General features: G+C 42.1%; 1 protein-coding gene across 1 annotated transcript in view; it reads left to right on the top strand.

Annotated features, from left to right (window-relative positions):
- Positions 1-26,145, top strand: part of RCOR1 (REST corepressor 1) — a 172,615-nt gene extending 146,470 nt beyond the window's left edge. The window contains 9 exon segments of the mRNA XM_037831800.1: positions 1,798-1,850; positions 3,162-3,323; positions 4,001-4,119; positions 6,607-6,685; positions 8,928-9,122; positions 17,693-17,770; positions 17,989-18,046; positions 18,655-18,884; positions 22,022-26,145. Coding sequence (XP_037687728.1) covers positions 1,798-1,850; positions 3,162-3,323; positions 4,001-4,119; positions 6,607-6,685; positions 8,928-9,122; positions 17,693-17,770; positions 17,989-18,046; positions 18,655-18,884; positions 22,022-22,063 — 1,016 coding nt within the window. The 3' untranslated portion in view covers positions 22,064-26,145.
- Positions 26,146-27,192: the final 1,047 nt, after the last annotated feature.

Raw genomic sequence — 27,192 nt, 5'->3', positions numbered from 1 at the left:
CATCTCCCTTACTGGAGGTGTGCAGTTCCAAGTAAGGTCACAGCCCACGGTGTGAATCAGCACAGCTTTTTGGGAAGGCAGTATGGCAACATATTTTAAATAGAAAAATGTGGATGTGTCACGGATATGTACATGTCCACAGAGATGTAAGTGTGAGGATAGCTACCTAAGAGCAAAACCTAGAGGCTTGATTAAATATGTGCAGGAGGACCTGGAAAGATAACAGACATCACCAGTAAAAACTAGTCACAAACAGCAAGTTCAATATGACCTCATTTCTATTTTAAAAAATATTGTCATCAGGTAATGTCTGCAACATAATCTGAAACCACTGAGATTTAGGGGAGGAGGACCTAGGAGATAGTGGGGGTTTTGCTGCTTATGTCATAAAACTATGCTATGTGACTTTTTTTTTTGAGCTTATTATTTTTAGAATTCATTTTATAAAGGAAAGTCATACGGCCGTAAGGCAGTGCTACCGACTCCCAGTCCATGGTTTCACTGGCTCGCCTGAGAAGACTGGGAGGTCCTCAGGGAGGACGTAAGCCCGTCTTTGTGGTGGCGTCCTCTGCAGGTGGCTGCGTCCCTCAGTGCTGCGTGCTTGCCCTGGCCTCATCGTGTTGACCTCACAGCTCCCACCCAGTGTCCATTCTAGAACATACTGATTGTAAATAGATGTTTGTGGAGTTGAAACACTGGTTCCAATAAATTCACAATTGATTCTGCGAGTGTTGAACTAAAATGTTCTCCTTTTCACTTTGATCTCCTCCCACCGCCTTTTTTTTTTTTTTTTCATCTTAGGGTCATTTGCCCATTAATTTCCATGCAGTATTGCATTCAGTGTCTCCAAAGCCAGAAATTCTTAAGAGAGCTGGACTGTTGAACACAAGTTTGCTTTTATTACAGTACCTTGCCTAAGTTAATAGCACTCAAGAAATACAAATAAATGAGAATTTTTGTTGTGGTGATAACTTCATTTATCGGGCACTCAGTTTGTATTTGAGTATTTAAAGCAAATGCGAGGCATTCTGTCACGTCTCTGTAAACACTGTAATAATGCATTCCTGTGTGATAAGGGGTCAGATATCATCTTCACATCTAACAAACTTAGAAATAATTCCTTTAGAATATCTAATGTCATTGCAAGGCACACACACACACACACACACACACATACACCCTTATCGTCATAAGGTACTTTTCAGCATTCTAATTTAATGCACTTAACTCTGTAAGGTCAGTGGAATTCTTTCTTAATAGATGGACCTGAAGCTCAGAACAGCTAAGTATTTTGTTTACAGTTGCAAGCTAGTGAGTTGAGGTCCACAGGTGTTCCCAGACCCAATTGATATACAGTTTATATAAAATTTAGAATTAACTCTTAGAACTTTTTTAACCCAAAAATAGCTTACTTATTTTTCAACCTCAGCCAAGATTAAAAATGAACCCAAATTTCATATTTCTTTTTATTTCTAAATAATTTTTCAAAGTATCAAAATATTTGCTGTGGAAAGAAGTAGAACCAAGTTTTAAATAAAATAAGAAAATAATCATAATCTCACCTTGAAGAGACAATTGTTAATATTTAAATATGTTCTTCCAGCCATTTCTGTGGAATTTATATATGTGAAAGAGATCCGTAATGGGATCTATTTTATGGTGTACTGTGTTATATTCTATTCTTTATTTTTAGTCTTGTGCATGGCAGGCTTTAACTAGATCTCTCAGTATCAATTCCAGCAACATAGACTGTGCTCTGTCCCACCACCTGCTTACTGGTCTCACCTTGTTTTTCAGTGGATGAGTACATTGCCATTGCTAAAGAGAAGCATGGGTACAACATGGAACAGGTAATGACATGATTTTCTTTGGTTGTTAAAATGGATTTTATAGCCAGTCCATTAAATGTTTTCTTCTCTTTGTAGAAGAGCATCATTTCCTCATTAGCAACTTTCTGGAGGTTATTAGCAGTGTTATCTACATTGCTTGGTTCCCTTTGTACTGCTTGGGGATGTGTGCATTAGAGGGTCCTTTGGTCTGAAAGGCAGGCCTGCAGCCTTTAGGGCAGAGGTAGCTCCAGGGCACTTTCTCATTTGTGTGTCATTCTTCCGGGTGCCTTTTCTCATCACACTCAGATCTGGTGTTTTGATATTCATGGTTTTGAATCACTTGTAGGTTATACAGATTTGACTAAAATTTTGTTTTAACTGTTGTTTGGAGTATATTGATGAGAAATCCATATTTATTTTTCTCCAAAACATCTTATATCAGCCTTATTTCTAATTACTAGTTTGAGTACATTATGTTGGCTTAGTGATCTAGGTCCTACAACCTGTAAGTTAACTATTTCTCATTTTTCCTAATACCAGCGGGTACCACTAGTTTAGATTATATAGAATTGTACTCTTTTATCTTTACTTTACTTTTACTTATTAGACCCTAGTCATTGAAAGTACTTTTAGAAAAGCCACTTAAAATAAAATATTTCCAGAATCTTTCAAAGCAGTAAATGTGTGCTTCTCTTTTTCCAAACCCTGCCCATGAACTTCCCAAGGTTGCTCAGAAAATCCTCAGTTTTTTAATTCTAGTTAGAAAGTATAAATGTTATTAGTGATTGTTAAATATACTTGTATATCAGTTCCGAAGTATGATCATTTCCATATTAGAATCATAATACAGGAAATTTTCTCAGGAAAGTATTACTGAATTATTTCTCTTTTGTTTCTTATTCGTTCCTTACCCATTTGTATATTTTTTTCCTTTCTGAACAAAAAAAACAACTTGATATTTGAAATTTTTTTTTTACGAAAGGGACACAAAACAATTCTGTTTTTCTAAGAGCACGGATTCTAGAATCACACTGTTTGGGTTCAGATCCTGCTTCTGCCACTTACTAGGGCTGTGAAGGTTGACAGGTTAGTCAGTTTCTCAGGGCCAGTGTATTCTAATTTGGGAAGTGGGAGTAATGGAATTTATCTCATAAGGCCTGTGCATTAAATGGGTTAATGTACAAAAGGGCTGCTACTTAGAACTATATATGAATTAGCTATTTATTAATTTGGGTATAAAGAATATGCTCTTCTCTTGCCAACTTCATTTCCATTTTAATTTTTCATTCCCGTCCTTGCTTGGTCTAAAATTTCACTGATATTTTTTCCTAGGCTCTTGGGATGCTTTTTTGGCATAAGCATAATATTGAAAAATCTTTGGCTGATTTGCCCAACTTTACCCCATTCCCAGATGAGTGGACTGTGGAAGATAAAGTCTTGTTTGAGCAAGCCTTTAGTTTTCATGGGAAAACTTTTCATAGAATCCAACAAATGGTGAGTAAACGAGACCATTGGTTTTCTTTTCTTTTCTTTTTTTAAGCCTCTCTCCTCTACATCATTCTGGAGGCATTCCCATTTTTAATAAAGTTCTCTGGACACCTCACTACCTGCCACTGTGTGGATGTGAGCTTCAGCTTACAGCCCGGAAGTGCTTCCGAGCTTGTTGGCATAACCGCGGCCCCCACCCCCAGTCTCTGTTGTTAGGGCTCCCCAGAGGTTAGATACAGGAAAGGATCTTTTGAGTCCTGGTGGTTGCTTGGTGGAGCATCATGGGCCCTCCTTGTCTGCCTGGGGTAAGTTGGTTATCTTGTATTCCAGAAAGCTATTTGGTGGATTCCTACCATGAAAGCTTATTCAGACTGCTTGCGTTAAGTGCTAAAATGAATTTTTAAGAAACAAACCCAAAGTTATGAGAAGTTTGAGAGTATTCAAACTCTTAATTGATCTTGAACTAACTTTATAATCTTTCATGGAGTAAGTTTCACGTGCAGACTTTAATAATTTGAAAATGTATTGATGAGAATTATTTTATCAAGATTTTCTTTATCAGAAAAAAAAGTGACTTAAGACATTTCTGAATATCTGAGGGTGACCCTTATTAAATGTATCTAAATTCACTTGATTTTTAAAGATTAGCTTTAAAGCCAAACGAACTTACTTTTTATATCTAGCTTCCTGATAAATCTATTGCAAGTCTGGTGAAATTTTACTACTCTTGGAAAAAGACAAGGACTAAAACCAGTGTTATGGATCGCCATGCTCGGAAGCAGAAGCGGGAGCGTGAGGAAAGGTGAGTGCCTGGCTGTGGGTGCCGTCCCGCCCTTACAGGAATCCTTGACTTGCTAGAATTCCTAAGGTTTGGCAGTTACTGAAGGCGTAACAACTGGGTTTCCCCCAGTAACTTCCTGGTGGAGCCACAACTCAGCAAAGTGTTCGTCACCTAAAGGTTCTAAATGTCCACAAGGTGTGTTAAAGGACGCTTGTTGTGTTGGTCAGATGTTGTCTCTCACCGCCCTCTTCCTGCGGTCAGTGAACTTCCATTTCGAATGAGTGCAGTTCCCTGCATATTCTTGCCCTGCCCCTTGAAGGTGTGTCCCTATTAAATAAAAAAGATTCTTTTACTTCCTTGGTCAAAATTCATTTGGTATGTTTATACAAGGTGGATTTGATACACTTTTATGTCTGGTGTGTGAAAACAGTGACGTGGTTTGGATTTCCTTTTTCCCTTTTTTGACGCTCTCTGTGTGTGTGTGTGTGTGTGTGTGTGTGGGTTGTAGTGGGATAGCCTGGCGTGTGTGTGTGTGTGTGTGTGTGTGTGTGTGTGTGTGTGTGGGTTGTAGTGGGATAGCCTGGCGTGTGTGTGTGTGTGTGTGTGTGGGTTGTAGTGGGATAGCCTGGCGTGTGTGTGTGTGTGTGTGTGGGTTGTAGTGGGATAGCCTGGCGACTTGGTACATGTCCCGTCGCTCCCCCGTTTTCCCAAGCCCTGTGTGATGGCCGCGGGCGCGTCAGGAGAGGGTTCTCTTCGCAGCTCAGCAGGCACTGCGGCCCCACTCACATCTTAGTTTTAATACTCCTCCCTCCCCAGTCTTGCTTTCCTCAATTCTAAAATGGAGATGATAAACAAAAGACCGAAAAAAAAAAAAGGAAAGAAAAATAAAACTAAGTTACTTGAAGTCCAAAAGGCAGTACATAAATGTAGTGGTTTTTGTGTTAGGGTGGTGAGACTATAGGTGAGTCTTTAAAATTATTTTTTCCACTTTTTCTATAAAATATTTTTATAAATTAATACTAAGAAACAAAATGAAGGAGGATGAACTAGATGATCCCTAAGGTCCCCATCCAGGACAGTGTTTTATGATTTTAAATGAAAGAGACTAACATGTGACAACCAAGTCAAGGATCACTTTTGGAGAATTCAGATCTCTGGGACAAGCCTAAAATGAGAGCTCTTTCCAGCTGTAGGAGTCTATAAAATTGTTGGCCTTGATTCATTTGCATGTTTTTTGTCTACAGCATTGTGCTCTTCTAACCAAAGAAAGGTGACAAATAATGCTGGATCTTTTTTTTTTTTTTTAATATTGCAGCCACATTTGATTAGAATTTTAATTTATTCCCATTATATGTTTATGAATTGATTTACTACAAACAGGTACATTCTCTGCTAAGCGGCGATTGTAATTAAATCGGCAAATAGATTGGGCTTTGTTATCCCTAAACAGGAAATCATGAGAGCATCAGTTGGCGCACCTCGGTTCTCACTTGCCAGGTGCTTTTCTTTGCGTGACTCCCAGTGGTGCCAAGAGCCACTGTGCTCCCACCCCCTCCCTGTACCTTCACCCCTGTTGGGACACCGATGGCAGAGACACACACTTGGCATGGCACCAGCACCTGAGAGGTTGCGCCCCGGGAGGGTCCTGGCAAGATTGGGACCCCAGGCTTGTTCTCCTGGCAGACACCCTTCCCTGGCCAGAGCTTCTCAGCACCCGGGGTTGGCTTAGGGCACAGTGGCCTAGTCGCCTGGGTTGGGTTCCTGAGACAGAGTGGGGTGCTGGCTTCTGCAGCCCGAGTGTCCAGCCACCCCACTTTTCACTTGGTTTTAACTGTGGGCAAACTGGGGCAGGCGGCTTGACTTCGTGAGCCTGAGCTGTTCTCATTTTTTTAAAGTAAAGAGTTCCCTCCCTACCACAGGACTTTTTAAAGAAATACTTCCTGGGAGAATATAAACAAGAGCATTTGAAGTAGCATACAAATGTGTTTCCTTTTTTTAATTTTAAAATATCAGTTATCCAGGCCATCAGAAAGCATTTCCCATGTTAAGATTTGTCTGGCTGTGAGTAGACAAATGTGACTAGAAAAATGATTTTTTACTTTCCAAAGAGTTCATTTCCAATGCAATGGAACTTTATTCTTGTATTATTTCTCTGTTATATCTAATGATCATGTACTACTTATAAATAATTGTAAGTAAATTTCTTTTAAATTTGGTAGTTTCCATTGAGGAAATTCTATTTCTATTCTATTTCTATTCCCTTGGTATAGAAACACTTTAGAAATATAAAGCAATAGTGTTCTAGACCTGGTTTGGGAACTTAGAAGTCTATTTTAATATTTTTTCAGTTAGACTAAAAAAACTACATGGTTGATATTTTATTTGCATTGTTAAATATTCTGAAACCAAATTTTATATTAACTGTTGTTAAATCAATTTCTTGCCTATATTGTGTGTTAATGGAATTAGTATAAAATAATCCTTCAGTAACTTGTTCTTGTCTTCCAGTGAGGATGAACTGGAAGAAACAAATGGAAATAACCCCATTGACATTGAGGTTGATCAAAACAAGGAAAGCAAAAAGGAGGTATTTTTTCCCTAGTATTTTTAGGCAGACACATTTTATTACTAGTTCCATATTAAAACATTCCTCTTACTCATTCAGCTTCGTATATCAAGTCCTGTGTGCAGGGCATCATGATACACTTTTTAAATAATATTGACTTTGCTATATAGAACTTAAAATTTTGTTTGCCAAGAAAGACAGGTAAAGGAAGCCTTAGAAGAAAATGTAGCCAGTAAGTACAGATTTTGTCTGCAGTAGCCGTCCTCACTGCTCTCTCTTCTAAGCCATCAGCTCGGTGGCTTAAAGCGGTGTTGGTCAGGACACCCGTGAACCAGCCCGGCTCCTTGCTCCGCCTTCACGGCCTCCTTCCTGCACTGGGGTCTGCCCATTCCAGGGGTGGCTGCGGGGGCAGGAGGGGGCAGGCAGGCCCGCTCCTTAGGCAGGAAGCGGTGAACTGTTAAATCTTAAAACTCATCGCATAAGCGGTTTTTAGTCTGGATTCAGGGACTCGTGAATCCCTACAACTGCCTGTGGCTTGTACTTGTGTTCATGTAGGTATTTTTCTGAAGACATTCCATAGTTTCAATAACATTTTCAGTGTTCTCTATCCCCCTAAAACCTGGAGAAGAGCGTCTAAATATACTTAAGCTTTAAAATTGTATCAATAATACATGCTTTTTAAAGACAACGTAGGAAATACGGCTAACAAAAAGAAGAAAATGAAAATTGTTTACAGTTTATCACGCATAACTGCCGTTGACGTATTGGAGACTGTCTTTCCAGACTATTTTTACTCATGTATGCATAATTCTGAATCTATACTCAGTTTTTAAAAATATAAAATCAGATCTTACTATCATTTTTTATGACCTCTTAAATTCACTCTAACTTGAACATATTTTGGTCAAATATATTTCTATATATAGCTGCATGTTATTTCATCCTCTGAATTTTTCACAGTTGAGTTAGCTTCATTTATATAAATTTCTGTGTTTTGCTTTTTTTTTAAACTGCTTTTTGCTGTTTTAAACAATGCTGAAATAATGATCTCATAGGTAAATATTTGTGCACTTAATTTTTTCCATTAGAATTAATTTTTGGAAATTGAGTTGTTGGGTCAAAATGTTCCAGATACATTTTTAAAACTTTTATGTCTCCAAATTGGAAACTGGTGACCCTTTCTTGATGCACCCTTACTAGTAGTATATATGAGTGCACAAATAACAAGATCATTTAAAGGTTAAATTAGATTGTAATTTTGGCAATTTTATTTACATTACCACAATTTCTCATTCAAAAAGAAAAATGCTTAAATCTTAGTTTCTTTTACGTAGTAAAAGAGACATATGGTCAATAGGTAAATGTAATCGAAAGCATGGTGCTGTGTGCTATATTGGACATAGCTTACCACCTGCTGGTACTGTAGGAGGTCAGCACTCCTATCATCGTTTGCATTGTCTTTTTAGTCTTTTTTTTTAAATATGAAGCAAAAAGCCTAGACATATTTCTGCTTTATCAGTAAGTATATACTCACAAAATGAGATTATGAACAGTTACAAAAACCTTCTTAAAATGTTGGCAGTAAGATGTAATCCTTTCCTTGCCAAGATTTTACTGTTTCTTTCTGAAAGTTTTGCTTTTAGAGAAAGCACTTTTTAAAAAATAGCATCAGTCATGCATTTTTTAATGACAGAAAATATTTTGAAGCAAATTATAAAAGTTGCCCTAAAAGTTAAGTATCATCGAAAAGGAAAAGGTGTAAAAATTCATAGTTTCATGTTGAAGTTTCTTAATGAGAAGCGTTAAAAGCTTGCTTATGGATTTTTGTCTTTGTTCATGTGCTGAAACTTTCTCTTTCTGTGTCATATGTCCATCCATATTGCTAAAATAGCTCTCTGTGCTTTAAAAAAAGCCAACAAAGATGAGGGGAATATTGGGATTTTTCCCCCCCATATTGCTATAGGAAGCTCAGAATACTTACACTGTTCGCTGAAAGAATGCCTATTGCCAGAGGCTCACAGTGATGGAATAAGGGTAAATCTGTACAAGAAAGAAATGGAGTTCACTGTGAGGTGTTTAATCAAAATTCAATAGCCCATGTTTTTATCTAACTGCAATTATAATTTATAGTTGATAATTATGGGATGGAATGGTATTTGTCTTAGATTATTTGGAGCCATGTTAAGGAAATCTGCTTATTACTGTTCATTTGAAATGAAGTTTAATTTTTTAGTCTCATTTGCCAAATGTGTCTATCACTCAGGTCCCCCCAGCTGAGACAGTTCCTCAGGTCAAAAAAGAAAAACATAGCACACAGGCTAAAAATAGAGCGAAAAGGAAACCTCCAAAAGGAATGTTTCTTTCTCAAGAAGATGTGGAGGCTGTTTCTGCCAATGCCACTGCTGCTACCACGGTGCTGAGACAGCTGGATATGGAGCTGGTTTCACTCAAGCGCCAGGTATTCGTGTGCTTGTCCTGCACCAGTCCCCGCGCTCTTTAGAGGCATCTGTACTCTTCACACGTGTGCATGTTTTCTTCTCATAAATCTCGAAAGGGCATTTGGTTCCTAAGGAATTGACAGACATCACTTTTAAAAGTTCACTTTTAAATTGAAGTATTATATATTTATAGGAAAATATACAAATCATAAGCATAGAATCAATGATTTTTCACAAAATGAGCACACTCAGTCACCTCTGCCCAGGCCAGGAAGTGCAGTAGTTTCCTTCCGGTCACTGTGCTCCTCGGGACGCGCGGCATTGCTTTGGAAGCCCGTGTGTGCCCCTTCCGTTCATCACCCTCCCTTTCCAGTAGGTGGCCTCTGTTTTGACTTCTAAAACCACACATTATTTTGTCGGTTTTTGGATTTTATCTAAACAGAATCATATGGTGTGGTTTCCTTTCTGTCTGGCTTCCATTCAGTGGATGACACCCATCCATGTAGTGTAGAGCCCTGGTTCTTATTCTTTCTTATGCTGTATAAATATCCTGCAGATTATCCACTCTACTGTTGATAGAAATTGAGTATTTCCATTTTTGTCCATTACAAATAATGCTGCTAGGAACATTCTTTTATGTAACTCCCAGTGTATTATATATGCATTTCTATTGGGTATATATCTAAGCGTAGAATTGCTAGATTATCGAGTATGCATATATCTAGAATTAGAAGACTGGCCAAACAGTTTTCCATGTGGTCTTGTCAATTTATGTGAGTTTTTGTTGCACTACATCAGTACTATTGACATTTTGGGCAGGATAATTTGTTGGGGGGTGGGGGGCTGTCCTTTGCGTTGTAAAATATTTAGTGGTATCCCTGGGCTCTACCCACGAGATACCAGGAGCACCTCCCTGCCCTCCCCAGTTGTGACAACAAAAATGTCTCCAGACCTTATTAATGGGGGTCAAAATTGCCCTGGTTGAGTGGCACGGCACTAACTCATTATCAACATTTTGTTACTCTTTTAAATTTTAGCCTTTCTGGTGGGTTTGTATGATCTCATTGTAATTTTTTGTTGTGGTTTTATTTTTAAAATTTTTACTCTAGCAACATATATATGATCTAAAATGTCCCCTTTTAACCACAGTCACAGATAAAATTCAGTGCTGTTAATTATACCCACAATAATGTGCTTCTTTCACCACTATTCATTCCCAAAACTTTACAATCAACCTGAATAGAAATTCTGTACAAATGGAGCATTAGCTCCCCTTTGTCTAACCCCAGTGTAGCCCCTGGTAACCTATATTCTAGATTCTAACTCTTTGAATTTGCTTATTATAATTATGTCATATTGGTGAGATCATACACTATTTGTTCTTTTGTGTCTGACTTATTTCAATCAACATAATGTCCTCAAGGTTCATCCACGTTATCACATGCATCAGGACTTCATTCCTTCTTACGGCTGAATAATATCCCATTGTATATATATTGTTGATGGGAATTTGGGTTGCTTCCATCTTTTGGCAATTGTGAATAATGCCACTATGAACATCGGTGTGCAAATATCTGTTCAAGTCCCTGCTTTCAGTTCTTTTGGGTATTTACCTAGTACCATATTGGGATTGCCAGATCATATGGCAGTTCTACACTTAATCTTCTGAGGAACCCCAGGCTGTGTTCCACCACAGCTATACCATTTTACACTCCCACCAGCAGTGAATGAAGTGTTCTCATTTCTCTGCATTTCTCTACATCTTCTCCAACACTTGTAATTTTCTGTTGTTGTTGTTTTAATAGTGCCATTCTAGTAGATGTGAAATGATACCTCATTGTGGGTTTCATGTGCATTTGATGAATTGTAGGGTTTCTTTATACATTGTGGATATTAAACCCTTATTGGATATGTAGTTTACAAATACTTTCTCCATTGAGTAGGTTGTCTTTTCACTCTCAAGAATCTTTTGGCTATCTAGGGCCCCTTACCCTTCCAAATAAATTTGATGATTGGCTTTTCCATTTCTGCACGATAGGCTGGCAGAATTTCTTAACAATATTTAGTCTTCCAATCTGTGAACATGAGATTTCCTTCCATTTATTTAGGTCTTCTTTGATTTCTTTGAGCAATAATCTTTTTGAAGCTTTCTATGTACAAGTCCTTTACCTCGGTTAAATTTATTACTAGATGGATTGTATGTTGTGTGAATATATCTCAATAAAATTACATAAAAAATTTATTCCTAGATGTTTAATTCTTTTACATGCTTTTGTGAGTTGGATTTTTTTTTTTTTTTTTCTTAATTTCCTCCTTAGGTTGCTCATTCCTAGTATATAGAAACATTACTGATTTGGGGGTGTTGATCTTGTACCTGCTGCTTTATTGAATTCATTAGTTCCAGTAGCTTTGTTGTAGATTTTTCAGGACTTTATGGGATCATGTCATCCGCAAATAGGGGATGATTTACTTCTTCCTTTCCAATTTGGATGCTTGTTTTTTCTTTTTCTTGCCTAACTGCTCTAGCTAGAACTTCTAGCACAATGTTGAATAACAGTGGGGATAGTGGTCATCCCTGTCTTGTTCCTGATCTTAGGGGAGAAAGCTATCAGTTTTTCCCCATTGAGTATGATGTTAGCTGTGAATTTTTCATATATGCCCTTTATCATGTTGAGCAACTTTCCTTCTATTCCTAGCATTCTAATTCTAAGTGTTTTTGTCAAGAAGCATTGCTAGATTTTGTGAAATTCCTTTACTGAGTCAGTTGAGATAATCATGTGATTTTTTTTCTTTTTGTTTTTTTTGATGTGATGTATTACATTAATTGATTTTCTTATGTTGACCCACCCTTGCATACCTGGGATAAAACCCACTTGGTCATGGTGTTAAATTCTTTCATTGTGCTCTTGGATTCGATTTGCAAGTATTTTGTTGAGGATTTTGCATCTATATTCATAAGAGAAATCGGTCTGTAATTTTCTTTTCTTATAGTGTCTTTATCTGGCTTTGGTATTAGGGTGATATTGGCTTCATAGAATAAATTAGGTAATGTTCCCTCCTGTTCAATTTTTTGGAAGAGTTTGAGCAGGATTGGTTTCAGTTCTTCGTGCAGTGATTGGTAGAATTCATGTGTGAAACCATTGGGTGCTGGGCTTTGCTTTGTTAGGAAGTTTTTGATGACAGATTCAACCTTTTCATTGTAATTGGTCTGTTGAGGTCTTCTGTTTCTTCTAGAGTCAGAGTAAGTTGTTCCTGTGTTCCTAAGAATTTGTCCCTTTCATCTAGGTTGTCTGATTTGCTGGCATACGGTTGTTCATGGTATCCTCTTATGATTTTTTTATTTCTGTGTGGTCAGTAGTAATGCCTCCTCTTGTTTCAGGTTTTACTTCTTTGTGTTTTCTCTCCTGTTTTCTTCATTAGTCTACTTAAAAGTTTGTCAATTTTATTGGTCTTATCAAAGAACCAACTTTTGGTTTTTCAGTTCTCTCTTTTTTTTTTTTTTTTTTTTTTTAAATCTTCATTTTATTGAGATATATTCACTTACCACGCAGTCATACAAAACAAATAGTCTCCAACTATCACTGTAGAGGTGTCTATTTCTCCCTTCAGTTTTGCCAGTGTTTGCCTCTTGTAACTATGATTAGATGCATAAATATTTATGATTGTTGTTACTTCTTGGTGGATTGCCATTTTTATTAATAAATAGTATCCTTCTTTGGTTCTTATAAGAGCTTTGCATTTAAAATATATTTTGTCCAGTATTGGTATAGCTACCCAGCTCTTTTTTGGTTACTATTTGCATGAGGTATCTTTTTCCATCCTTTCACTTACAATCTGTTTGTGTCTTCAGGTCTAAGGTGAGTCTCTTGTAAACAACAAATATTTGGATCATGATTTTTTTATCCATTCTGCTGACCTGTGTCTTTTGATTGGGGAGTTTAATCCATTGATATTCAGTGTTACTGCTGTAAAGGCAGTACTTCTGCCATTTTATCCTTTGGTTTTTATATGTCATATCTTTCTTTTCTCTCTCTTTTCCTTTATTGCAATCTCCTTTTCTGTATAGTTGACCTTTTGTGATGTATCTGACTCATCCCTTTCTCATTTCTTTTTCTATTGTATATATCATCCCCGCCCCGGCTGTAAGATAAACTTTTATTTCTTGGCTGACACCACTTCCCCACTCTTGCTTCTCCTGACACTTCTTCCCCTGCCCAAGCAGTGGTTGCCCAGTCCAGAATATGTCGTGGCCATAGGGGTTGCTGAGTCACTTCACCTTACAGGCTGGAGGAGTGGGGGCTTGAGGATGCTCCCCCCACAGACCTTAGCCAGCAGGAGGCCACGACTCACCGAATCCCAAATCCTGCATCCTGGCGGGAGGTGGCAAGGCCTCCTCCCATGTGTCCACACCTGATGGGAATACCAGACAGAGCCCCCTGCTCTGGGAATGGTGGCCCTCAGTGCAGGCCCTTGCCCAGGCCACAAGCCCGCCCCCACCCCCCATCATGGGGCAGCAGAGGCTTCCCTAACTCCTTGCTCCTCAGGGACGGACAGAGCCCTTGACACCAGGCAGGACAGAGGCAAAGAGGGAGCAGCAGCCAGGAGCAGGCACCTTAGTTGGGTCTCCCCGAGCCAGGCAGGCTGTCTGCCATCAGCTCTCAGGGGCATCAGGGGCGCAGTTGGCTGTGATACAGGCACTTGGGTGCCTTTCTGTCCTGATGCTTGCTGATATTTGTCTCTGGCCACTGCCCTCTCCTTGGCATCAAAATACCAGACCGTGATGGCATACCTGGTGGCATAGGCCGGCTTCACCTCGCAGTGGCTCCACTGGTCAGACGGAGAATGAGCAGTGGGTCCAAGAGTGGCTCGATGTTGGCTACCACAGGCCGGCTCTCAGGCCCCCATGCACCTTGATGGCCCATTCTGACTGTGGTATAGATCTGTCGCCATGGGGATTGTCAGCATACCTCATGTTCCCCAGCCCGTTGCCAGGGTAACGCCACCATGACCGTGGTGCACCCATTGATGACCTGGCCACCCAGCTGCCCAGCACTGTGCCAGATTAGCACATCCAGATGGGCCACGAGAGCACCGATGCTTGGACAGCCTGTCTCCTGGCCTTCCACCACTGGATCTGGTCCCTGTGGGTGCTCTGTGGCGGGATAGCACACTGGCTCACTAGGTCCCCGCCTTGCTGCAGGCCTCCCCCTCAGCCAGCATGCAGCCGCCACTGCTGCGCCCAGCAAGCCGTCCTTGACACGGTGCCATGGTACTGCACATAGGGCACAGCGTAGTCCGAGGCCAGCCCTCAGGTGTGGTGGCAGTGTTTCCTCCCTCCCTCTAGCCATTGCTTCGCCACCACCACTGTAGCAGCCCACACCCCCTCTCCTGCTGCCTCCTGATTCTCCTGCCTGGTCCGGCAGCTTGCTGGGCACAGGGGCATCCCCACCATCCTTTGCCCATTTCCGTTTTGGGGCTTTGGTGACCAGCACCCTCACTCTTTAGTGGCTGCAGCTTGCCACCATCCTGCCCTCCAGAGCCCTCACACACACGGCTGGCAGTGGAGAAGGTAGCTGTGACTCTGGGGTCCCACTGCCTGCCAAGGCCTCACCAGGTGCTCCCAGACAGTGGTCGGAGGGTAGCAAGGAACAGGACAGGAATTCTCCAGCCCCATCCTGGCCTAGCCAGGCTCCAGGGGCTCTGACACAGACCCCAACAACTGCAGGACAGCCTGACTCGGGGCTGGGCTGGCACAGGCTGTCCATGGCAGCAGCGTCTTGGGCTTGTAGGGCACGGCCTTGGCCCGTGGTGCCACCCTCCTCCCCTCCCCCTCCCCATCCCCTCCACTTGATGTAGCCAGGGGCTGGGGCAGCCAGGCCTGGTGTGGGCAGGTGGTGGGGTTCAGGGTGCTCGCTGGCCCCAGGTACTCTGCCGTCCCTAGGGGCTTGGGAGGGGACACGTCAGGGTGGTGAGCTTTTTCCTCTGGCCCTGCACCACACAGTGCATCATACCCCAACCTCTGTGTATTTTTTAAATACTTTCTTTCTGGTTAATCTTTATCTATATCCTACCAGTTTGGAAAGAGACCAGCTTAGCTTCAGTAACATACATGTTCTCTGCTCCCACATCCTTTGGTTTCCCTTCTTTATGTAGTTTTTGTCCCTCTTTACCACTTTGTATTTTGCCTGTCCATTAGCAGGAAATATGCCTTTTTCTTGTTCAATTATATTTTGACTCTTAGAGGAATTAAAGTATGCAGTCATGTAGTGAGGGTACAGTACTACCAGGTTACTCTTACTAAAGATCTCCTTTTCTTTGTACTTCTCCAAGCCACTCTTTCCACCTGCAGAACTCTCTTCAGTACTTCTTGTAAGGCAGGTCTTTTGTTGACAAATTCTCTTCAGTATCTGTTTATCTGTGAATACTTTAAACTTCCCCTTATTTTTGAAAAACAGTTTTGCTGGATAAAGAACTTTTGGCTGTCATGTAACACCTTAAGTTATCAAGTTCAAAAAATTTAACTTTGATACCAAGTTTACAGTCTATATTCCAGTTTTTTCATGTTGTAATAATGCCCTTTTGAGCGCTGTCTCCTCCGTTCTTAGATTTCATCCAGGATCACATACTGCATTTAGTTGTCATTGTCTCCTTAGTTGCTCTTCCTTCTTTGTTTCTCTCCCTCTCCCCCCTCTCCCTCCCCCTCTCTACCTCCACCCCCCACCCCTTTACTCTCTTTCTCTCTTTTCTTTCTTCTTTAATTATGCAAACATGTATACAACCTAAATCTTCGCACCCCAGCACCTCCCAAGCATACCATTCTCAGTGGGATTAATTACATTCAGTATCGCGGTACCTCACCAATATCCATTACTAGAACTTTCCCTTCACCCCAAACAGAAACTCGACTCCTGCCCCTGGTAACCCGTACTCTACTTTCTGTCTCTGTGAGTTTGCCTATTCCCTGATATTTTCTTTGAATCAATATCTTCATTGAGTTTTCTGGTCCATAATATTCCTTACTTTTATAGATCTTTAATTTTTCTCTAGGTTTTGTTGTTCTTGTGTACCAGTCTTTTACATAACCTCTGCTTTATTCTTAAATATTTGAGACTTTTCTAGTGCTCTTGTAAACAATGTTGGCTTTAAATTTTCCTCTTTCTAATAGTTTGTGGGTGGTGTGTGGAAATGGCCCATCCATTATATCCGATTGTGTAATACACTTAAATAAAAATGAAAACCCTAATAGCCTGGTTCATGTTCATATTCATATTCTCTCTCTGGCATTTAAAGCAAAGTGTGGATTGATGGGGTTTTATTTTATTTATTTTTTCTGTTTTTGACTTCTTAATCTTGAAGGTTCCCTTGGAAGGTTAAATGGGAAGTCGCCTGTCAATTCCCACAAGAGAAGCGTCGGTCTGGAGTGGGTCTGTGGCCCCTGTCTTATTCTGGTGCAGTAGAAGGGCCACACGTCCCATGCATCAGGATCTGCTTCTTGTTTTAGCTGCTGGCCCAGCTCTAAGGAGATTCGCATGATCTTTCTGGGCCAATTAATCTTTGCCTGCCAGAGTTTACAGGATATATGAGGGCTACCGTGTGTGTGAGCATTTAAGCTTTGTTCACATTGGAAGAGCTCTCTCTGATTGGGGCTGTGAGTTCTAGCCCATATTTTCATCCTTCTCTACGAGGGGCTCGTTTCCCCTTTTGCCGAGTGAGTCCTTACTGCTTGCTGTTTGCCGTTAATATGCTGAGGAAAGAAAGGGAGCCCTCTTCTTCCACGGAGGAGTTACTGACTAGAGTATGAACCTGAAAGATGCCTTGGTTTTTAGAGCAGGGAGTTTTTATCTAAAGGTAGCTGTTCAACGTTGCATTGATGAAGAGGGAAGGCTTCATTAGGAGGGGTAACAGGATTGTTTTCTCTACTTGCCACAGCCTCCCAGGGTGCCCGTTGAGTGGTGAGTTCACTACCAGACACAGCAGCAGTTTTATTCTGAATGCCGCCTTTTGGTGGTGTGTCAGTTAGGGAAGAGTTTACCTGAAAGTAACAGCAGCCTCAGCAGTTAAGGATTTGTGTTTCCCACATAACAAGGTGTCCAGCATCAGTGCTTGCTTGCATGCCAGTTCATCTGTTCCGTGATGCTCCCTGGGACCCTGCTTCTTTCGGTTTTTCTGCTCCACCATCCTTACTGGCTTCTCATCTTGCTTGCTGCCTCATGTTGAAAGCTGCAGAAGCCATTTTGCAGTCATCACATCTGCATTCAAGGCAGTGAGAGAAGGAGTTGGAGGCACTGCTAGCCTGTTTGTCCCTTTTATCGGGAAAAGGGACAGCCTTACCAGAAACTCCTAGCCAGTTTCTGAATGTGTCTTCATGGGTAGAGCCTTTTTACAATCCTTCTTGGTTGCCTCAGTTTGCTCTAAGCAAACCAATGAAAGAGTCTAGTTCAATGCACTCAAAGGATAACATTAGGAACCTCAGATCTTGGCTATAATAGAAGTACTTTTATGATCTTGGTTTTTTGTTTTGTTTTGTCTTCTTATAATATCTCTATAAAAGTTTTCATTTTTAAAATGAAAATCTTTTCTCCCCTCTTAGATTCAGAATATTAAACAGACAAACAGTGCTCTCAAAGAAAAACTTGATGGTGGAATAGAACCGTACCGACTTCCGGAGGTAGGATTACATTAACATCGTTTCAGAAGTCAGACTCGGGCTTTACATGTTGAAGAATTGGATATCTGATTAATACATCTCCAGTGTACACCTCTTAGAAAGAAAGGCACAAACATAATTTTAAAAACATAGTTGATGTTAAAATTCTGATTATGAGAAAAGGGGGACATATTCCTCTCTAAATGTAATGTGCTAATTTGACTTATTTGGATATCTAGATGGTTCAGAAATTTAATGCACGTTGGACCACAGAAGAGCAGCTTCTCGCCGTACAAGGTATGGGAAAAGTTCTCTTTAGAGTTTAGCTGCATTGGTGGCTTTTAGGAAAATTTGGGCCCTGCCCTACTCCCAGCACATCATGTTGAAACAAATTCTTAGAGGATTGTGTTGTTCTAGTAAGCATCATTTTAGCCAAATTATTGCGTTCCCCTTTGGCATGTCTCACAAAGTTGTGAAAGTTAATCTGGGAGCCTTTCATTTTAGCAATAATTTGTTGAGCTGTGAATTGTCAGCAAGAACAAAATCCTGAAAGAAGCAGATTGTTATGATTTAAAGGCTGGAGCTGTTCTGGACCTGGAGATCCTGAACAGAAGACTCCAGTGTGTTTGCAACCACAGGGTAATTGTCAGGTGACCTCAGTTGTCATGTGACATGAGATGGAAAGACACAGACCTAGAGCACAGGATTGTACTGAACTCATACCTGTCCTCTGCAGGCTGTGTCGAGTCACCCACTCTTGCTTCCCACTAGTGCGACGTGCTAAGCTAACGCCTGCTGTATGAGTGCCTGTATGCTTTCTTATCTGGGTGAGGGTTAAGTCTCACTTGTGTTTTTAAAAAATTGCTTTTCTCTTGTTTGAATAAAATGCTCTCTTACATCCTTAGCCATCAGGAAATATGGCCGAGATTTTCAGGCAATCTCAGATGTGATTGGGAACAAATCAGTGGTACAAGTGAAAAACTTTTTTGTAAATTATCGACGGCGCTTCAACATAGATGAAGTTTTACAAGAATGGGAGGCAGAACATGGCAAAGAAGAGACCAATGGGCCCAGTAACCAGAAACCTGTAAAGTCCCCGGATAATTCTATTAAGATGCCTGAAGAGGAAGACGAGGTAAATCTGAAACAATACAGTTTCTTCTCTGCCAGGTTCATGCTTGATATTCCAGTTAGTTTCTAAATTGACTTTTACAGCTATGGAAGTATTTTTAGGTTTCAGCTGTCAGTAACTTGACTTTACCTGTAAATGCCATACTATGTATGTTGACTCAATTCTTGGTCACTCTATTACTCAAATTCTTAGTTCCATCTTAGTTTCCTCCAGCCACAGAATATTCTGCATTGCCACTGTTCTCTTAAATACAGTAAAAACTTTACCCTAAAAACAAAAAGTTGGATGGGGACTGTGGAGAAAGCTCAATCCTATAGAACATGGGGTTATGTCATTTTGATGGGTTAATGTGTCGGTGGGCAGGTCTGCCTAGCCAGCCTGCTGCCCCTGGAGACCAGCTCTGCCGTCCATGCCTCCCAGCCTTTTGAGGTTGTTTGGGGCTAACTGGCTTAAATATTGATGGGGACAATTCTAGGTCCTGTGGCTGGCTGGAATTTTCAGGAGAGTGGCTGACATTTTGATAGTCTCCATGATGGTGGCACTGATTTCATCAGCCTGATAAGGAGAGATTAGGCAGGAAGATGCACTGAGGCTGCAGGAACCCATCTGCCACCTCCCAGCTTTGTGTGATAGGGTGGCTTGCTCTTGCCCATCTAGTCTGATGCCCCCCTGTGCTGGGTGTCCACCCCCCACCTCACCCCCCACACTCGCAGAAGATGAGGGACTGGGCCGAGGCAAAAGTAACTGCCAGTCACTGTGCATCTGAATTTGTTCGATGACATGGTAATTTCAGCATTAACTTAAGCTTTATAAGGAAAACTTCAATTTTCTTATCAAAGTGTTCCCCAAACCATGCAGGAATGATTTGAAATTACCAATTTTGGGTTGTCCGTGTTACTCCTTTGCTCTGAGAGCACAGTGTATAGAAACAGCAGAGAGAGCCTCCCTGGGTGTGTGCCTGGGGACGTCTTGTAAGGAAGACGGCTGGTCCAGGCCTTGCCTCTGAGCCCCTAAGACGTCCAGCTGTTTATAGAGCTTTCTACCCGAAAATCTTTCTATTGAGTGTACAAAACCTCCATGGCAGTGTGAGCAGTGCCCTGGGCCGCCCCCATGCATGACCCAGCCTGAGGTCCTCAAATGTAATAAATGTATTTGAACAAAATTAAGGCGTTTTCTTCTGACAGAGAGTTTGTCTCAGTACTCACTGCCCCATTAGCAACAAATTAACTTCCCTCAAGACCTGGACTTGATTTAGGAAGTACTAAAAACATGGGAATTACTGGGGAAAGAGCATTAGAATTTGCAAAGAATGAGGGCTTTCTTCCATGAGTGTTTTCCAACTTCATCCCAGGGTTACCAGAAGCTAAAATAATAAGATTAAACTCTGGCTATATTCCCTCTTCAAATTTAATCAAAATGTGTTGACAGAACTGGCATCAAAAATCTGATAGTAAATTTACACCCAAGGGTCATCACCAACGGAATGCCAGCTCTTTTACGTCTACTTTTCTTCTTGGTCTTATGCCTGGTTTATTTACTCACTGACTCAGAGTCAGTTCTTTTTTTTTCCCTTTATTGTTTGTCTTAAGTTCCATCCTCGGTGGTGTGGCCCACTTACCAAGCTGATTGCCGTCTGTTGGAGCACTGGCTCTTCTGTAGCTAGACCTCTCGCCAAACAGCAAATCTTAGTTTCTCTTTGGTGGCTGATCTTCTCTATGTCTGTTTACCCAAACTTTTCTTCAGAGAGAACAGGAGATAAGCAGAATGGTATTATCTAATTGTCTTTAATATATCATCTTTAATATCCCCTTGAAAAAGTTCTCACCTCTCTTATCATTTAAAATATGCATTGACACTCCTGCTCCTCTGTTTTCTCTGCTTTAGTCTCTCTCTTTTTTGTGGTTCCCATAGCACCAGCACTCCCCCCTCCACTGCCCTGCTTTTCTCTTCTCCCTGTGTTAGTTTTGCAGAAGGAAATTAATCTGTACTGGCCAGCTGCTTCTCTGTGTCCACCAAGGGCCTAAGGGAACTTGTTAGAATCCTGGTTAATTGTGTCTGGTCAGTGCTCAGAACTGATGTCCTTGTAACTGCACATCCTCGTTTATCCTTTGGAGCCCAGCAGCCAAGAAAGATGTATGCTGATGTCCTGCCTGCCCCCTCTGCCCTCAAATTGTATGTATTATGCAGTACAACTAGGGAAACCCAACATCAGAATTGCCAAAAGTTCTGTTGACGTTAGGGTCCATAGGTTTTGGACGTCAAGGAGTAAGTTTTCTGGGAGGTTGGCCCAAGGGGTTGGCGCCTTTGAGACTCAGAGTTCTCTGAGGTGGCCAAGCAGTGTGGATGGGAAGGGAGGGCACAGAGGGAAAGTAAAGATGACTGGTTTGAAGATAATGATTTTCACTTAAAATTGTGGGATCACCAAATGTATTAATAGTGAGGAGAAATCTCCTGATTTAGGTCATAACAGCTCTAGTCCATGGTGATTTCAGTTGCAGGAACAATAGTTTTCAGAATTAGATTCAGAGCCGAGTTGTTTCCCTAGCAAAAAGACACAGTCTTAACTCCACAATAACATGAGTTTGTGCACATGGAGCCTTTAGGTTTGGGTCTGGGAGTGTTCTGGAACGTGGGAATGGGGAGTTGAGAGAAAATGTGCAGCCTTTAAGGACAGCCCAGTGACCTCTGTCCCAGCAGGACTGCTGGTAGGGCTAGCAGGTGCCACAGCCTCCCCGTACTCAGGAGCAGCACACCCTGAGCACACAGTTAGCTACGTGCTGGGCTGATGTGCTCTGCACGGGTGTTTTTATTTAATCCTGTGAGGTAAGCATCACTATGATGCATATTCTGTGGATGAGGAAACTGAAGCCCCCCCAAAAAAAGATAACTCTTCCCAGGGCCTTTAACTAGAAAGTGGCGGAGCCGGGATTCGAGGCCAAGACATCTGACGGTAGAGGCCTCTCTCTTACCCTGCCCTTCCACCTTCCTCACCCTGGCATGGCCGAATCCTTGGTGTGTGTTTGAAATACACTGTTTGCAACACAGGTTTGGTGGGTGTGTGCCCTCTCTCTCTTTGTGTACGATGTGATTGTCCCTTTCTTACCTGCTTTCTTTGATCCTGTTTCCTCTCCTCTCCTCAGGCTGCTTCTGTTCTCGACGTCAGATATATGGCCGCCTCCTGAGGAGCACTGGCCGCTCGGACACTTGGTATGGACTACGGTGTTGTCCAGGATATCAGGTATTACCAGACATCTCCTAGCCATCTGCATCACATCTCTGTGGACAAGCAGCTACTACCAAAAAAAGGCATCTACTTCCAGTCCTGTGCTGCACCTGCCTTAATTCTTCGCTCGTTCCTCCACGTTGGCGCCACTTCCCAGAGCGCCCCATCGCACCTTTCCCGCTCTGCCCGAGTGCTGGGAGATCTCACGGCCCGTGCACCTCCCGGGACTCTGGGAGCTGTCTCCCCAGTCAGAGCCCCCCCCCACGGCAGCTCCTCCCAGTCCACAGCTTCGGAACAGGGAGCCGGCTAGGAAGGCTCAGCGCTCTTCCCGCATGGCCTGCAGTTTCTTTGTGCATAATGTAATTTTCAGAGTAACTGTGACCCTCGTGACCTTCTAGAAAGTTCCTCATGTTCTTTCCTGAGGCCACCACCTAAGTTATATCATGCTTCTTTGGAAGTCACACCCATGGGCAGGCTGCATGGTAATCCTCATTGTGCCAAGTGTCCAGATGGGACCCTCGCTTCCCTAAACTTGGGGTGTAATTATGGCTTATAAACGTGGTGGGCCTCAGCCTCTCCCTTCTCCCTTCCCAAGTGGTCGGAAGCCCGTTCACGGCACCTGTCCTTGGACACTACAGCCTGCAGGGCACGTGGACCCCGAAGCTTTTGGCTTTGTTTCTCAGCGTTGTCGTCGCAGGACGGTTGCCCCCCTCATTCCCCCCCCACCTAGCTCCAAGAGATTTGGTCCACACCACTGTACCTGGTGCTCGTACCCTTGGAATCGGTGCCTTCTCCCTTTGGCAACCAGATTATCGATCTTTTTTGTGTTTTCGTGTCTTATTTCTTTTCTAAAGTATATTGCTTGCCAAAGATGACATCACTGGGATTAAGAGACAGGGGAGGGCTGGCTGCAGATTCTGACAGCATGCAGGGTCCACATGTCAGGTTAGCTCAGTAAAGGGTATTGGAATAGCTGGTGATGGTTTTATAAAAGCTACACATTGTCCCCTGGTCTCCTGGTTTGCCTTTTACATGTCACTCCATATATCCTTTTGGTCCTTCACGTACTGATGTGATCCACCACAGCACCACCCCTCTTTTATTATTATAGTACAGGGCAGAGAAGTGATCGATTTATAGGTCTGTGAGGACCAAGATGAAAAGAAACAATCTACAAAATGGTATGTAATGCCTTCTGCTTGGGCTGGTAACTAGTAAAAATTTCTAATAAATGTTCTAAGACTCCAGAATGATTTTGATTTTTTAACAGATTGTGGACCTCCTGTGGGGTTGAGGAACAGATAGTCAAACTGCATTCTTATGGAATCCTCTTTCCCCATCTCCACACTCAGTTCAGCCTGCACAAGATATGTTGAAGTACCTTTTCTGTTTTAATTTTTAATTTTTTGGCCTCATTTTCAAAGTTAAACACTTTTTCTGCTTTGAGTACCAAAAAGGGGGGCAGGGGGATGCAGATGCTCTAAGACATAAATGGAATTCTTAAGAATTTTAAATATGCAATTAAAATTTGATGCGTTTTTGAGTCCCAAGCACCTTGCTTTTCTTCTAAGTCAGCTGATTTTTTTTCTTTAGAAAGAGTCAGCTAGAGACTGACCCTAGAGATTGGAATTGTGTATTTTTTTTTAGAAACTAGAGAAAGGTCATTCAAAAGGGGAGTAAAATGGGACTTTTCCAACTTTTGTAATTTTGCACCTATGCCAGGTGTCTGTTGGTCAGGTAAAAGCATGCAAGAAACAGCAGCAGAGCAGAGCGAGGGCATGCACAGCTCGCTTTTCCTACCTGGAGACAAAATAACACTAGAAACGATGGAGACTTTTGTTTGTGTTTGTATCACAAACCTGCTGTGTGTACTGGAAAATGGCAGGAAAAACATGGGGTGGAGTCCGCATGGGTTTTGCACATCTTTTAAAGGGGACACTAAGGATGACCCAAAGCTTTGGGTTCTCCTTGCTTCTTGTCCAGACGTCCTTCGTATTAAAGCAGCAGTAGGCAGCTTGCTGCAGTGGGTTTCTCACTCTGCCGGGAGATCTGTTCCTCTCCACGCCCAGGCTCTTTTCCTTAAGAATCGATCCTTCCGGGCAGTGCTTTGAGGTTTGATGCTAATTATTATTTAGCAGGACCAGCAGACAGCAGTGCCAGGCATTCGTCTGCATTCTGCACTGTCCTAGTGCTTGGCTCCTGGCACTGAGTGGGCTCCAGTCCCGAGAGGTCACAGTGCTGGGGCACTTAGGATCTCAGCAGTTGAATTTTGGCTTTCTCCCCAAGGAAGAGGGGCACATAATGTTCATTTGACAGAAAGAAAAAAGATAGAGTCTTGGCCTGACTGCCTTTGTTGTAGTTTCATGCATAAGATAGCACTGTGCTTTAAACATGTTTTCATTACACAGTCTTTGCAATGATGTTGTAAATGCAAGAAATCACTTAGCTTTAAAAGTTGAGTGGTTTGGTCTATTTATGTGAAGACCCTTTTTAACATATCAAGAATTAGGTGCATCAGCAGGTCGTGTCTGGGGTGTCAAGGGTCCACCATGATAACCGCTTAAGACGTAATGTTCCCTTAAGCTTTGTCTTCTTAAAAATTATCAATGTGAATGTCATAATTATATATATTTTTGTGGAAAATTCTCCTAAGTATAAGTTATTGTGCAAAATATAGTATCATTAAGCAAATGATAGTTTAACTTTTAGTTTAGAAATCCTAAAAGATATAAATTGTATTGCGTATGCATTAAAAGTTTGTTTTATTTAATTTTATGTGTATGTGTAAAGTGTTAGGTAAAATTTTTTTTCACTTATCCATTCAGACACCTTATTACTTGAATGTTGTGTTAACTGGTCTGAACGGTGATGGACTCGGTAATGTGGCTCTTTGGCCCTGGTTGTGCTGGTCAGGGAGGTGAAGGAGCCCAGGGGTCACTGGCCTCGGCAGAGCCACGTCCAACTCGTCCTCTTGGTGGGTTTGTGCCTGCCGGGACACTAGTTCCTCCAAACGGTGTTTGATTGTTTTCAACTGGTAAGACCCTTTGATGGCCACAAACCTCTAATCATAAAATGAAAATGAAAGAATAGTTGAGTTTTAAAACCCTACTGTGGTGGGCTAATTAAGCAGTTGTTTTCTGTGTATATAAAGTTTTCTCAAACACACCACTGTAAGTGTGCTCATTGTCACTTTAAATTTCAACTATGCCCGATTTTTGTCTTCTAAGATGTACCATTGGTGCAATTGCACACCAAAAATAAGCCAAGCAGTGCACTACACTAACTGGATCCCTGCTTGTGGGAGCAAAGGAAAGAGGGAACCAACTCAAAACCAAGAGCCTCCTTTTCTCTTTTGTCTAGCCTGTTTCTAAATCTAGTGACCTAGGATTCAAGCTTTTAATATCAAGTGAAACTTTGCCTCAGATTGGCTCAGTGTGGTCAGCTAATCTGAATCAGTGATCTTGTGCAATGCTTGAAAACAGACACTCCTTCTGCCCCTCCCTGGATCTCTGCAGCTTTTCCTAATTTTAGTAAAGCACAATTGCAGTCACATTACAGTTCAGAAGAAGGAAGGTCAGTATAGTCTATGCATGTTGTATAATATTGAGTGTTTACAGTCATCATCTCCTAAAACTAAAATTTATACTGGAGTGGATAGTATTCCATTATGTAGACTTAATCAGTTTTGCTAAGTGCTTTTTAGATTGCTTAAAAATTTTTCAAGATTTTAAAAGATGTATAAGGTTAAGTTTGCAAATATAACGGAAATGCTGTATATCTTTTGAAGTGATAAAATCCACGTTGGAATTTTAAAGAAAATACATTGTAATAATGCTGTTGTAAGTAATATTTTAACGTCTCTCTTTGCCTGTTTTCTATTTCAGCACATTCATTGTGGTGAATGTTCGTAGCATTATAATTGCTTAGCCGTTGAATGATAACATTTGTTAGTGGAAATTGGAAGGTTTATTTGTGAAATTCTGCAGAATTCCTTTTTCTATTTCCAATATTTGCTGACGTTAAATAAAAATTTTCAAGCCATTGATGTAATAAAATATGAAACTAAACCATTTTCTGTCCCCCTCCCCCCAAACAAAGCAGTACCCCACCCTAAAACAAAGTGGGGTTTGTTCCCATCCCTTTTGCTCTGGATCTTGGGGTAATTTCCCCAGAATTGTGCCCTGTGGAAGCACAGGTGTGGATGGATGCCTTTTGTCTGTAGCCTTTAGCTCTATTTGAAGTGCATTCTTATAAGATGTTCACATTACGGTGGAATCAAATTGAGGAACAGGAATTTGTGATGGTTGAGGGCATAAATGAAGATGTTCAGTGAGTGTGTTTTTCCCATCAGCACCTGTTCTTTTCCCAGCTCCCTTGATGCTGCTGCCCCGTCGCGGCCCCTGGCCTGGGCAGGGATGAGGCAGAGACGCTGCGGCCTTGTCCTCTCTGGTCGACTGAGAGAGCGGCGCTCCAGGCCCAGCACCTCTTGGGGTACTGGGAAGACTGACCGTAGCATCCACTGGCCGCCGCAGCCTCGGTGGCTTCAAATCCGTCATTGCCCCAGACAGCAGTTGAGTAGGAAGCTGGGTCCCTGTGTGTGAGCGACCCTGCGTGGTGTAGAAGTGGGCGTGGGGTGTTTGCGACAGACTCGGGTCTTCTCAGAGGACACACGCTCCAGGTCACAGCGGCACGTGCTGCCGGAGACGGTACCCGGTGCCGGGGAGAGCCTGGGAGGACAGGCACAGCCATCCTGGGCCTCCGAGGAGCAGGCCCCCCTCGAGTAATCCTGCAGAGAGGGAGACCCGAGGGAGGCGCCCGGGAAAGCAGGTTAGGGGCTGGGGGCCTCAGTGTGACTGGGGTGTGGGTGGAGGGAGGGGATTGGGCTCGTGGGATAGAACAAGAGGGAACAAGTGCCAAGACCAGAACCCGGGTTTCTTCCTGCCGGGCGGTGGAGGAAGAAGGGGAGCTAATGGCAGAGGTGAGGCAGGTGTCCTCTGTCAGGTGCCATGGGACGTCCGCCAGCCCAGGCACTCAGGCGGGTGCAAAGGGTGGAAATGGAGTCCTGGAGGCGTGGGGGAAAGAGAACCT

Source organism: Choloepus didactylus, chromosome 4 (assembly GCF_015220235.1).
Source record: "Choloepus didactylus isolate mChoDid1 chromosome 4, mChoDid1.pri, whole genome shotgun sequence".
NCBI classification, from domain to species: domain Eukaryota; kingdom Metazoa; phylum Chordata; class Mammalia; order Pilosa; family Megalonychidae; genus Choloepus; species Choloepus didactylus.
This window is presented reverse-complemented; position numbering and strand designations above follow the sequence as displayed.